At 32.5% G+C, this 13,910-nt stretch overlaps 1 protein-coding gene across 2 annotated transcripts in view; it reads right to left on the reverse strand.

Annotated features, from left to right (window-relative positions):
* The window catches only part of IntS8 (integrator complex subunit 8), a 77,422-nt gene that overhangs the window by 46,071 nt on the left and 17,441 nt on the right, over nt 1-13,910 (reverse strand). For both annotated transcript variants that reach the window (XM_076465322.1, XM_076465321.1), the window contains exons 7-8: nt 10,783-10,956; nt 10,059-10,151 (exon numbers count right to left, since the gene is read on the reverse strand). In XM_076465322.1, the coding sequence (XP_076321437.1) occupies nt 10,059-10,151; nt 10,783-10,956 (267 nt within the window). The remainder of the gene's footprint in view (nt 1-10,058; nt 10,152-10,782; nt 10,957-13,910) is intronic.

Consider the following 13,910-nt stretch of genomic DNA (forward strand, 5'->3'; position numbering starts at 1 on the left):
TCAAAAGGTTAACTGATTCTTTTGGAATTAAGCACAAGACAACACAATGGTTATCTGTGCTCTGCTCACCATGGGCATCAAAACCCTATTTTGAATGTTGAAAGCTGAAGACATACCACTGTGCCATTTGGGAGGAGGGAGGGCTTTCAAAAAGGAAAAAGTCATTTTACAGAACCATTTGTAACACTTGTTCATAAGATAAATTTCTGGAGCTATGTCTACATTTGGATACATAAGCTACAAATAAAGACATTCATTTCCAAGATATCTCCAAAATATTTATGAAATCCTCCCATAGGTTTTTCAGCAGACACCAGAATTTGTTACTCTAAAATTATATTTAGGTTGAACAAGAAATTAAATGTGTCATATAAATCTTATATGCTACATCTCTTTTGTTGAGTTCAAATTGCAGTCTATATAATGTTGTTAAAAAGTTTCTATGTTAATTTTTTCTTTTTCTCTTCCTGAGAAATCTACTTTTCCTTCTTGAGTTTCATCAGATTGCAGTTTTTTTCTGTTCTTGCAATTCATAATTCTGAAAAACAGATTTTATTTCTGCTGTGTTATACTCATTCACTGAATATGTTATCATTAAAAAGTCCTTATACACTCTTAGTGGTTCACAGAAATGTATCACCATCTCTAAATCCATGTTAACACTTTGCTAATTGCAATAAATCTCTTTATCAAAATAATTCCAAAAAAATGGACTTGAAAGCTCATTCTGATTGGTCCATCTGGCATTTGAGTCCAACAGCTTCACATTATTTGGTTGATTTTAGTAGTATTTTTTTCTGTTTTTATCAAACACATTAAAACATCATCCCAGGTTTTGCTTACATTAGGTCTATTTCACATGGTATTTATTCTAAAGTGAATAATACCTGGGATGATGTTATAATGTATTAAACCATTAGTGACATGCTTGATATACAATACACAAATTAATATATACATTTGCACATGTTAAGTATTTACACTAACTTTTAATCTAGTGTGTGCATCTTCTCAAAATTTCCTAGACTTTCAGTAAACATTACATCTTTTGTACTCACAAATTAGATTTTTTAATGAATTATTTTTCCAAAGATTTGTTTGTGAATATATCAAGTCTGTTTCATTACTAGTCTGAGTACAAAATGATTTTCATATTATGATTAAAAAGACTATTTATCATCACAAAATTTCAAACATCATTTATGAAATCTCTAAAACCTCTTAAATACATATCAACAGTTTGTTTTTTGTAAGTCTTTACATTTCATCTGTTATGTTCTCTATCCTAACCAATGTGGGGTCTTAATTTAGCTGACCTCATAACCACCATAAAAAATTTGGAAATAAATAGAAAGTATCCTTTTGTTTGTTCTAGAACAACAAATAATTATAATATGAAAACACAAATGTCTATTTTAAATCTTAAATTTCAATGTTATACAACTATATACATATTTATTATTTTTATTATATTGACCTTTTAGCTGTGTTTGTCTAACATTACAGAAGTTGCAATAACACGGTGCAAATACACTCACGTTACTGGATCCAAGAGTATAAAACTGACCTGTCTTGGTTGTGTCTTAGCTTGTAGTTTCAGTATATTATATATGTATACATGCAATTAGTATTTAAAATAATTCTTAAATTTCAGTGACTTTTCTTAAAACATAGAACAATAAATAATTATAGTTATGACTTTAAACTTGTTTCCTGTTTTCGGTAGATTGCTTAGTGTTATCAAATTTTAAATGTGAAGAACATGAAATAATTTAGTTTAGGTTTTATATATAAATTCTGAAATAACCCCAAACCATAATTTACTATGTCAATAACATGAAATTCCACTATAATTTATTAAACTTAGTAACTATGCTGCATTTGAGTCTAAATAAATATGAAATTCTGAGTTCACTAAAGACTTGCCTGTTTGAAATCTACCATGAAATGAAAGAGTTTGCTGCATAACTACTTTGAAAAGTCTCAGAAAACCACGTAGGGTACATTTTGAGCTTTCAAGTGGTCATGTACAAAAGTAGAAGTATGTAATTAAACATTTTCAATAATAGAAAGAGGTGAGCTAGGCCACTGTGTTTGATTCAGTAAATTTTGTGATATCTCAACAAATACAAGAAATAGAAGGTTATTTTAGATTCTAGCATGTTAACATAAGTAATACAAGTTCCTATTTCATAGGCAACTACTGACTTCATGTTTGGACATCAGAAATAGCTAATTTGAGCCAAGGCTACATTCAACACACTATGTGACACATAAAAATTAATATTTAAAATTTAATTTTTAATAGTTACTTTAAATTAAAAAATTAACTAATGGATCATTCTGAAATATAAATTATAATCTACAATTTGATACCAAACTTGTCATACATTCTTAAAATAGTGGTTCAGTAAAATTTTGAATGAAAATCAATAAATGTAATATGACATGACATTTGACATATGACCAACAGCAACAGAGTTAAAGCTTTTATTGCCTAGTTTTTAATTTGAAATTCAAATTCCCCATCTTTAAGTTGATGCAATGGAAAATTTATATAGATTTATTGGGCAATATCGAAAATATGCAAGCTTCTTGAGTGTGTTCTACAGCACACTGTCTTACTAAATTCAAAGAATGAGCAGAAAATGGCACACATACAGCATACAAAATTGACATGTTGCCGATGTTGTCATATGATTGCCCTTGACAGTTTTCAATATCCAATTTTTTTCGATACTAGGCAAAAAGCAGGTGAAACATTCATTTGGTTTTTTATCTAGTTTTTCAGATAAATGGCTGGTTGGTTGATGAGATATATATTTAAGGTGGAATCTACATAATAGAGGTGTCTTACATCTATGAATTCTTTCAGTACAGCTCCTTTTCAGTCTCAGCTATCCAATGAATTAATTCAAGTTCTAGAATAAACATAACGATGTTTTTCCAATGTTAACATTTCTTTACTTTGCAATATGCTGTGCTACAAATGGATCAAATTCAGCAATTACTCCCCAAATGACATCAATAATGTCTGACTGGTCAATATAAAATATATTAGGGTGGAATCTACAATGATAAAAGTATTTTATGTCACTGAATTCTTACAATTGACATTTTCAAGATATCTAAACTGTTCAGTATTTTTTTCTCAAAGTGAAAAAAAATTAACTGCAGTTGAAATTCTTTTCAAAATACATCTCCAATAATCAAGATTTTTTGTAATTTGGTCAGTGATATTATGTTAAATTCCAGTGTTTGTGACTCATCAATTAAGCTCACTTTTCATGTTTTGTGTTCAGACAAATTTTCATTAGAACTTGGATGACATTTTATAATTTTCCAGTACTTTGTAGCCTTTCCATGACACAAGTATTTCAAAACAGTTAGTACTGAACAAAACAACAACAAAATCAGCTAGGTGAATATACAGAATAACTTCTATTATTTTTTTCTCCTCTTACAATTTTCCAAAAGAAAATACTTCATGTTGATACAAATGTCTGTTAGAATATTTTTAGACCTTGAAAAAGTCACAATGTATACACTGTTTAATACATTTTTTAAACAAATATGTGATAGTAAACTTAAAGATCATCCATTTAACTGGGTTCTCACAGACAGATGGTTTATTCATATCATCACCAGAATAACTGTCTCTGGTAATTTCCCTTTATAAATGTTTTGTAAAGCACGGACATCATTACAAAAGCTAATGCTTGACTTCTGCAAAAATAAAACTATTACTTTGTTTTAGCAATAGCTTCTACTTATTGTTTCTTAGTTTATATGTGACACTAACATCCACTAAGTCCTTTTCGCCCATCCAGTATGATAATGTAAACAAAATAAACTATTTTGCAAATTAAGGTTAACAAAACAAAATACACATTACCTCATAATAACTTTACAGAAATATGTAGGAACTTTTATTTTATGATTTCATACCTATAGTCAGGGTAAATTTTTCTAAGTGCTACTCAATATGTTTTAGTACTACATCTCAAAGTTCATTACCTGAACTGTGGATGTAGCAGGCTGCCCAGCCTATTTAGTGACTGAAAGTAGAAAGGTGACAATGTTGGCTACAGCATGGACACAACAACATCCAGTTAATAAGCAGCAACTTCACAGACTCCATTAAGAGTGTTACAATGAAACCTTTACCACACACATTTGTAGGTCAGATAGAGCCAGCATTATGATTACGTTCCCTACTGTATTTAGTAGGCTTTAGTACTTTTACAAATATTAATTTATAAAATGTACAAAAGTCTATAACATACAATTATTACTACAACATGAAACTTTGAAGTAACACAAAAAACTTAAGTATTATCTTTTATTTTTGAAATTTTGTGGTCCTCCAACAACAATTACAACTAATGTTGTCATTTTTACTAAAATTTGATATAAAACTTGCAAAAGAATTTTTCAACAAAGCTGAAAGTATGTGAAAAATCACATTAAAATGTAAAAAGTAGAATAACATTATTTGTGTTCTTACTAACTTTTGTTTTCTTAATACTTGCCATACGGCAACTGGTTGTGGATCCAAAAAAGTGAGTCTTTCTAGAATGGTCTGGTTCATTTTGTTAAGACAAAAGAAGGCATGTGGCACTATTTCTGAAGTCTAGGTCACTCAACCTGACCTGTAACCTAACAAAATACTATAAGAGCCAATATGGGGAAGTTAACTTGTAAATGTAAAGTAAAACAAAGTAGCAATGAAACATGCTTGAGATTATCTAGATGTGATTGAGAATGTGATGGTTTAGATGTTGTGATAAAGTTAAACTGTAGATCTAGGTCAGATGAAGGAAGATTTTATTGAAGATATCTGAAATTATTTGTCATACCAGATGAACTGGAGGTTTGTCAACAGATTACAGTGTTGACAGTAAAACATAATAATACTGGTATAATGGTACAGTTACCTTCAAAAAGGGGATTTGAATCATGTATAAGAAATGTGAAACTAATGGCACAGTAAAGCCAAAAGATACAGTGTTAAGTTGAAGTAGATGCATTACAAGATGACTTCCTATTAAAAATGCAATTTATGCAGTGAAAAGTATATATAAAAAAATGGTATAATGTGCAGTATAATACAATAACAGTAAATCCTATATAGATTCCATCATTTTAAACTCTTTATTAATATTTAGTTTTGTTTCTTTTATCATTTCGAAGTTGTGCTGAACTTCATTTATGAGATCTAATGAAATAACCTTAAATCACTGGTTTCCCCAATGACTATCCTGTTGACCTTCCCAGCTTCACTACAAAAAGATGCTGAGCTGACTTGTGTGGTAGGTGTTAATTTTACATTTTATTCAAAATTTTGCCATCCCTTGAAATATGCAATCTCGGGCTTGGTGGTTTGGCTGTATGGCATTTATTTGTGCAAAGCAACAAGGCTATCTTCTCCAAAGAACTGGTATCAAAACGAAAAGTCGAAAATAAGTCAAGTTAAAGTTGAAACAATGTCCAAAAGTGTATGTAAAAGTGTAAAATAGAAGTAAAAAAGCAAATGGCATTGGAAAGTTAAAAACAAAATCAAGTTATAAAAGGTCATCACTACCAATGATACTGTCCAATGTCAGGGGTAAACCCTTAACAGATACATGTGGAAAATGGTGCTTTCATTCACAGCTATAATGATAGCACAACAGAAAAACATGGGTTGTTGTAACTTGAGCATCATAAAGACCACATATTGGTGGATCAGTTCCAGGTAAAAGACAATGAGAAGTTAAAAACTGTCACTAATGTATAGACTAGCCAGGACAACCTCCATCTTCTGATCCTTAGAGAAACAAAATGGCCAAAGAACAACATAAGTTTTATTCTAGAAAAGCTTGTTACAATGTTGCTTGCTTCAATTTGAGTGGCAAATGGCACAAAGCAGAACCTTTAACACAGGACCGTACATAATGGGACAGACACAACAGAAACAGCACTAGAGCAGATGGGACTTAACTGGAGCGTTAAGCATTCCCACAAATACTGACACGGCCAAGTATCCAGAAAAAATGAATAAACATGGAAGATAGAGTAAAATAGGCGAGTCAACTTTTACCATCACAGAACCTGCAATTCCAGTATAATGAAAACTGCTGAAAGGTGGATGGCATTTAACCATATGCTAGTATAGCCATTTTTAAACCTCTTCTGTACAAGTTGGTTGGTTTCGTGTTTTATGGCACAAAGCAGCTAGGCTAACTGAGCCAAACATTCAGTAAAAAGTCAAAATTAAAGTAAATTTAGTAAAATTAATAAAAGGAAATTAAGGTAAAACAAAACAAAGTTTAAGAAAAAACATAAATAGCATTAAAACCAATGTTTACATCTAGTTTACAAGATTAAGAGAAAAACTACAGTAATACAAGTTGTAAAAGACATTTTGTAGCATAATTTTAATTGTTATAACTTGCCAGAAAGAATAACAAGTTAAAAAAAATCCATCATTAATCACCTGAAGTCGGCCTTTCCAGTCATGGTTTCGAGTTATTTGATGTTATAGCCATCTTCAGAAAGTATAGTAATAAAAGTTTTAAAAGACTTTTGGCAAAATTTTAATTATAACTCACTAGGATGACTAATGAGTAGCTCAAGCAACAGCGTTAGTCACCTGAAGTTCCTCTTTCCAGCCTTGGTTTCAAGTTATTTGACATTACGGCCATTTTCTAATTTCAAATCGAACTAGATGTACTTTGATTTTTAAAAGGGAATCACATTAAAAATGTCTAAGGTAAAGATTTAAAAAACTTAAATAGCATTAAAAAAATTAATAGTCTTTAAAAAACTAAATACATTTGTAAGGTGAACAGTGTCGCCATCACCAGTAACACTGTCTAATGTCACGGATAATCCTTAAGACAGAACATGTTGAAAATGGTGCCATCATTGTGACCTGAGTGTTACACAGACAACACATTGGTACATCAGTCTCAGATAAAAGGAAACAATGAGTTAAAAATCTGTGACCAATGCATTGTCCAGTTAGAACAACTAGAGAAGAGGTTGTTTGATTTGAGGAACCAAACAAGACAAGCATTAACCATCCTCGCTAAGGTCTTACAGAAACAGCTCATCAAAGCAATTGGATGGTAGTTTGAAAGAATCTTGGAATCCTTCCCAGGCTCAGAGAAAGGTATGACAATAGCTTGATGCCAGGCATCAGGAAAAACATTCTCCTCCCAGATCCAGTTAAAAACAATCAGTAGAATAGCAAGAGATAGATGGTGCAGCATTTCGTAGTGTACGTCATCAGGTCCACCTGATGTACTGCCAAACAAATGAAGGGCCAGTTAGAGTTTTACCAGTGTAAAGGGACGATTATAGTCAGAGACAATCAGCTTGGAAGAAAAGATGTGATTGCTCTGCCCGAGTTTTGATGGTGGAGGAAGAAACAGAAGTGCTAGATACCTGGAAAATCTTTCACCTAGAGTATTGGAGATGCTCCAGGTATCAGCTACTTCCTGGCCATCATAGAGTAAGATCGAGAGGGGGGACAGTGTGATATTGCCCACTGACCTTTTGAATCTTTGTGAGTGGAGATATGCCTTATTGCAGGAACTCCTTGGGTGGAGAAACCAGCAAGAATCTCTGACTCTGAGATGTTCTTAAAATCCCTCTCAACAATAACTCCTCATAATGAATTCAAAGTAATATGAGGTATAACCTCAATAGGTATATCCCCAATTGCCATTGAATGCAAGAGTTCACTGTGTTGAGATGTGGATGTTTCCACCAATATGTTACCAAATCAAAGCTTCTTTACTGACTCTGGAGAGCCAGCAAGTACCTATAGTCCCTTCTGAATGAAAAAGGGAAACATCTGCCACAAAGGTTTGTCAGAAAGAAAATGTAGTATAAGAAAATGAGGTAAAACAGGTGTTACATATCTTGAAGATTGCTGCTCAGAATCTTCAATACGTGGTCATTTACTTATGGATTGTTTTATTTAAGTTTGTTTTGGGAGGATCCATAAAAAAAGGAATATTTCAGTGCCCACTGACCCCAACCACCATGGAGCCCTACAGGGGGACACACTACAATGCCAAACAAGGACGCTACAGAAACGCCAGGGTTTCACGAGCATTATACCCACACGTCAACATCAGATACAATGTCCCCAACCCCTGCTGAGAACATCCAACACTGGTACTTGGTTGACCCTAGCCCAAGTTAACCAGCTGATCTAGGGGGCTCCACCCCAAGACTACCCATCTACAGAAATTCAAGGCCAAAGTGGTGTGTTAGGGTTGGAACCCTCAACTACCAGGATCCTCTTCTCCCCTTCACAGGTCACCACACACGGCAAACACATGGCTGGATGTTTGGATCCCAGAGGAGGTAAACTGAAAGAACAAAACCTTCTCTGGGATCCACATCTAGGGGCTTTTAATGAGTCACATTAAAAATGTAACTAAACCACTTTAATATAAATATTTTTTACTGAAATTACTGTTATCAAGTACGTTATAACTTAAAGTTATATATTAACTAAGTTTTATTCCTTTATTTTAAAAGGAAAGATTTAAAACATCAATTAAAACTATAGGTTTTGCTGTCAAATGATCTGCTTGTGGTTACAAGTCTAAACTTTAGGAACTATTATAAATGATATTGTGAGAATAAAATAAAGACTATCAGCATACAAAGTTAAATCGAAGTTCTATCTGTCTTTCATTCGTGTCTGGAAAATATCAGAAAAATTTTTGATGGGAGTTTTTACATTTTAATGTTTCTAAGCTAAGTTCAGCCACACCCACTTTCAAAGTCAAATCTGTGTTGCTAGATGACAGGTGAGGGTTTTACATTCTAATATATCTTAGCTTAAGTTCAGCCACACTCACTTTCAAAGTCAAATCTGTGTTGCCAGATGACAGGTGCAGGTTTTACATTCTAATATATCTAAGCTTAAGGTCAGCTACACCCACTTGCAAAGTCAAAGCTGTGGTTTGGTGTTGACGTTTCCAGCAAGATCTATCCAGAACATAACTTCTTCACTGACTTTGGAGAGCAAGCAAGCCCTCTAATCTCTTTTGAATAAATAATGGAGATATTTGTTTACTAAAGAATGCAATATGAAAAACACAAGGCACAGGTACAGAATGTGGTGGTGACTGCTATTCACTTTCCTACACATTGACACTTACCTATTTGTTGTTCTTGTATTTATTTATTTTTTTAGGATTTGGGGATCCATAAAAAAATTAAAATGATTTAGTGCCCACAGACCCTACCCACTATGGAACACAACATCAGGATGCACTACAATGACAAACAAGGACACTGCAGCAACACCAGGGCTTTTTGAGCACTATACTCAAACACCAGCATTAGATACATTGTCAACAATATCCATTGAAAATGCCTACAATGATACTCAGTTGACCATAATCCAACAATACCAGCAGACTGGCCCTGACAGAGTCATCCCAAGACCACCTGTCCATAGGAATTTAAGGCCAAAGTTGGTTGTGTTGCAGTGCCCCAAATACCATTCAACCACCAGGATCCTCTCCTCCCCTTCACAGGGTGCCATGCATTGTGAACATGTGAGCAAATGTCCCAGAAACAGTAAACTGAATAAAAAGAACCTTCATGGGAGGTCTCCTTATCACTTACAGGAATCTAACTTGAGGGCTATCTTAAGCTATGGACCTGTCTCTATCGTAAATCTGCATCAGAATCTGTGTATAATAAATCACATGGAGAGCACAATGAATTTCTGTACATAAACTGAAACAGTTACAACACAAAGAATAAAGATTTATATTGCTAAAGAATAATTTGCTGTCATGACTGAATCTGCACATTTTATAATATTCAAATTTCTGTGTAAAAAAGATAAAAACATTAGGAACAAAGTGAAAATTATCAATGTTATTGTCACTACAAATATGTCTGACAACCCATACAGTCTTTCAATTACTGATATTTAAAATAAGAATTAAATTAGATGTCAAGGGTGTTTGTACAGAAAACGTACCAGTATTTAATTACAAACTCTGCATAAAACAATATACTTACACCATGTTACTGACCTTAGGAAATAATGATGAAGCTTTACAAAAATCTTCTTTTGCTTCTTGATAGTTTTCTTTGTAGAAATGGTAGCACCCAAGATCATATGAAACCTAGATGTATATATTACCCATTTCATTATATGAATGAGATGTGACCTAGGTGGAACACTTAAATTTCATGTTTAATTTTTATTATCAACATACCTTAATCCTGATTATATGAACTGATTTATAACAAAGTAAGTGTTCCAAATACTACCCTTTTTTAATATCAGATTTTGGTTTTCTGGATAACAAGTGTTTCATGTAAAAATAACAACTGATTTATAACAAAGTAAGTGTTCCAAATAATATCCTTTTTTAATATCAGATTTTGGTTTTCTGGATAACATGTAAAAATAACAACTGATTTACTCTTTCTTAGTTGACAGAGATGATTAACTACTATAGGCTGTTAAATTCATTCATTGCATACATATATTATGATTGACCAACACATTATTCTTCAATAAGGTTTAAAACAATTAAAGGGAATAAAAAGAAAGGAAGAGACTGCCTGAACATTAATAGCTGCACATATGATATTACAATACAGTGATGAATTCATCTTGACAGCATTACCAGACTGTTCACTGACACTGCACAATATCAAACTAGTAAGGTTTTATCAAGAAATGCTTTAAAATGAATTGTAAAACATTTCTTCAACAGCTAGAATAATATTTTAAGTCTCACTGAATACCTGACAGGCTACATCTTCAAAAAGTAGAAGTTTTCCTTTTTCCCACTCAAAATTAGGAGTTGATTTGTCCTCATCTAGTGTTTCAAAACATTCTATGTGTGGCATTCGAAGGTCAAGCCTGTCTTCTAGCAAATTCTTCAAGGATTGTGCTGCCTGTTCCACTTTCTCCAACACCTATAAAGCAAAAATTGTACAGCAAGAGGAAATAAAAAGGTCTTTGTACAACTCCAACATAATTCTAATTACAGAGTTCACTTATTATGCATGAGCCAGGTGGTTGAGGAAAGCAAGAAATAAAAATCATAGTTACTTTTATTACTGTCAATCAAGAATCAATATTATAGATAAGTTACATTACTGTCATATGAGGGCAAACACTATAGATAACCTATAACATTGCTATAAACATCAAAGCTTGAGCTAGTTCATATTATTTTAACACAAGATGTAATGATCTGCTTAATGTACATTACCTGTGTAGAAGAATAATTTTCTGAATAATGTATAATGCTGTTAGTAGCAATAACAACACTTTCATATTTGAGATGGAGTAAATCACAACTTTTACCACATAAAATACAACAAAAAAAAATGACTAAAAGGTTTCTAGACACAATTCCCTCGCTTTTACAGAAAAAATCTGAAGCATAAAAAACACTGACAACCATAAGCACAAACTCATAGATCAACGTACATAGACAATCCAATTTCATGACTCTCTAAATCTATGTTGAGTTACTTTGCAATTTCTTTCTAATTGACCTTGCACCATTAAATAAGAGATAATCAACTGTGCATTCTCTTATTTCATGACTTCTCATGAACACAATAAAATACCGCAAAATTTACTTTTTGGTGAATGGTTTCAAAATCAGCAAGAAAAAGTACTTACTATTTGATAACAGTTTAACTTTGTTTGTCAATTAGTTAAATTTTTAAAATCCTTAACTGCAAATAATAAAAAAGCTTTTTCAACATTTGGGCTACAGATTAAATAGAAAACAATCCAATTATAACCAACTATCCAATTTGAAATGTCACTGAATGATTTTGAATTTAGTAAAACAAATACAACACTGTCCTGTAGAATGTAAACAACACAAGTATACTTCATCTGACTGAGCTTTTTTAATTAACCTATATAACTGTTATAGAAGCCAACATTCTATGTATAGTATATTGTTGTTATAAAATAAACAGCTTTCTATCTAGTGTATGACATTTTGCAGCATATAAGATGCATGAATATATAAAACACACCTATATTTTATCAAAGAATATTTAGAAAAACAAAAAACGTTTGAGTGTATCAAAGCATTCAATATTTACTTCAAATATCATCAAACATAAAATCTGAAATGTGCATATGAAGAAAAACATCATAAATGCTACATATTAAATCAAACTTACATAACAAGAAAAGGTTTCTCAGTAAAAAAATAAAAAAATAATCTAAACATCTAGCAAAATCTTCATCACACTGCTAACAGATGATGAATTTTTGCTACATTCAAATAATACGTCATCTTCATTTTTATCTAGTGCATTATTAAAGCCACATACTTTTTACAAACCTTCACAATTTCTATTTTTATGGTGTAAATAACGTTATTTTTAAAAAGCACAATTCCATTAATGTTCATTGTGGATATCAATGTCCTCAGCGAGTGAATTGTACTTGCATGATATGGCAGTCTGGAAAAAGGCCAGATTGTCTTTTGCACACAAACAAAGAATTGTTGCACATTTCAAATAGGAATTATAGTAGTAAGTAGTGTTCATGATAATCCAGAAACACGTACTGCTTAGGACTGAATTTTAATGACCAGTACACAAAGATATTAAAAATAAAAGAACAGATCTAAAATATGAACACCCCTACTTACACTACCAGCAGTCAGTGATTCACAACCAACTTTATATCATTAAACAAACTCTCATATTCAGTTTTATTAATATAAAGTTTACAAGTTGACAGTGACAGCATGCTTAGTTTGTCTCTGTTATTTATAAAGCCTGTTTAAAAAGTCTTTAACAAACTGCTTATGTATGTTTGATAATGCTGATGAGGGGAAGCATATAGGTATATATGTTAACAATACATATACCCTTGTGCAAATTAATTGAAACAAATGGTCATTTTACAATATTTCAAGCATGGCAGCCGGTGTAGGCTCGCTCGACCCACTGATTTCCTTTAACAGTCATTTTTTCACACAGACGGCATCATTAGCTGTGTTTTGCAGTACGGTCGATCTATTTTTGGGATATATGATGAAACTTTGAGAAATATTGCATCATTCAAAATTGCGTTAGAAGGGTAAGGAGACCAGTCAAAAAACAATTTCTTACCAACTCAATGAAGAAAAAAATGGTATCAATGGAGTCTGAAATACAAGAACTGGAAGCAAGAACAATGGAGGAAGGTGTTATTTGGTGACAAGACTCGTTTCTTTGTACAGGGTCAAAGAAGTCTGCATGTTTGCAGATCTCCAGGTAAGAAACTTCAAGAATCTCACATCAATCAGTTTGTAAAACATCCCTTGAAGATGTTTTGGGGCTTTTTCAGCTACTATGGCATCGGAGGCTTACATATCGTAGAAGGTATGATGCAAGGACCACAGTACATCAAAGTTTTGCAGAGAAGAGTCGTTCCAGAATTGAAATGAGAGATTTCCAGATGGATCTGGCATTTTTCAGCAAGATCTGGCTCTGTGCCACACATCAAAACTTGTGAAGAATTTTATGACTACAACGCGAATAAATGTGCTGGACTGGCTTGGAAACTCTCCAAACTTAAATCCTATTGAAAATCTTTGGGCGATTTGTAAAGAAAGACTTCGGGGAAAAGACTGCACTATGAAAGATAAGCTAATTGAGGCCATAATTGAGGTGCAGTATCTTGATCCAAAAATTAATAAAGATTGCAGTCAATTCATGGACTCGATGCTGAAGCGGATTAATGATCTTCTGAAAAATAAAGGCGGTCATATCATGCATTAATTTGTGAGTAATTTTTGGATTCTCAGAAATAAAATGCAAAAAATTGAAAAAATCGTAATTTTCCATTTTGTTTCAATTAATTTGCACAAGGGTGTAAATTGAGCATTTAAAAGAAAAAAAGTCTG

The sequence above is a fragment of the Tachypleus tridentatus genome, chromosome 10, assembly GCF_004210375.1.
Source record: "Tachypleus tridentatus isolate NWPU-2018 chromosome 10, ASM421037v1, whole genome shotgun sequence".
Taxonomy (NCBI): Eukaryota; Metazoa; Arthropoda; class Merostomata; order Xiphosura; family Limulidae; genus Tachypleus; species Tachypleus tridentatus.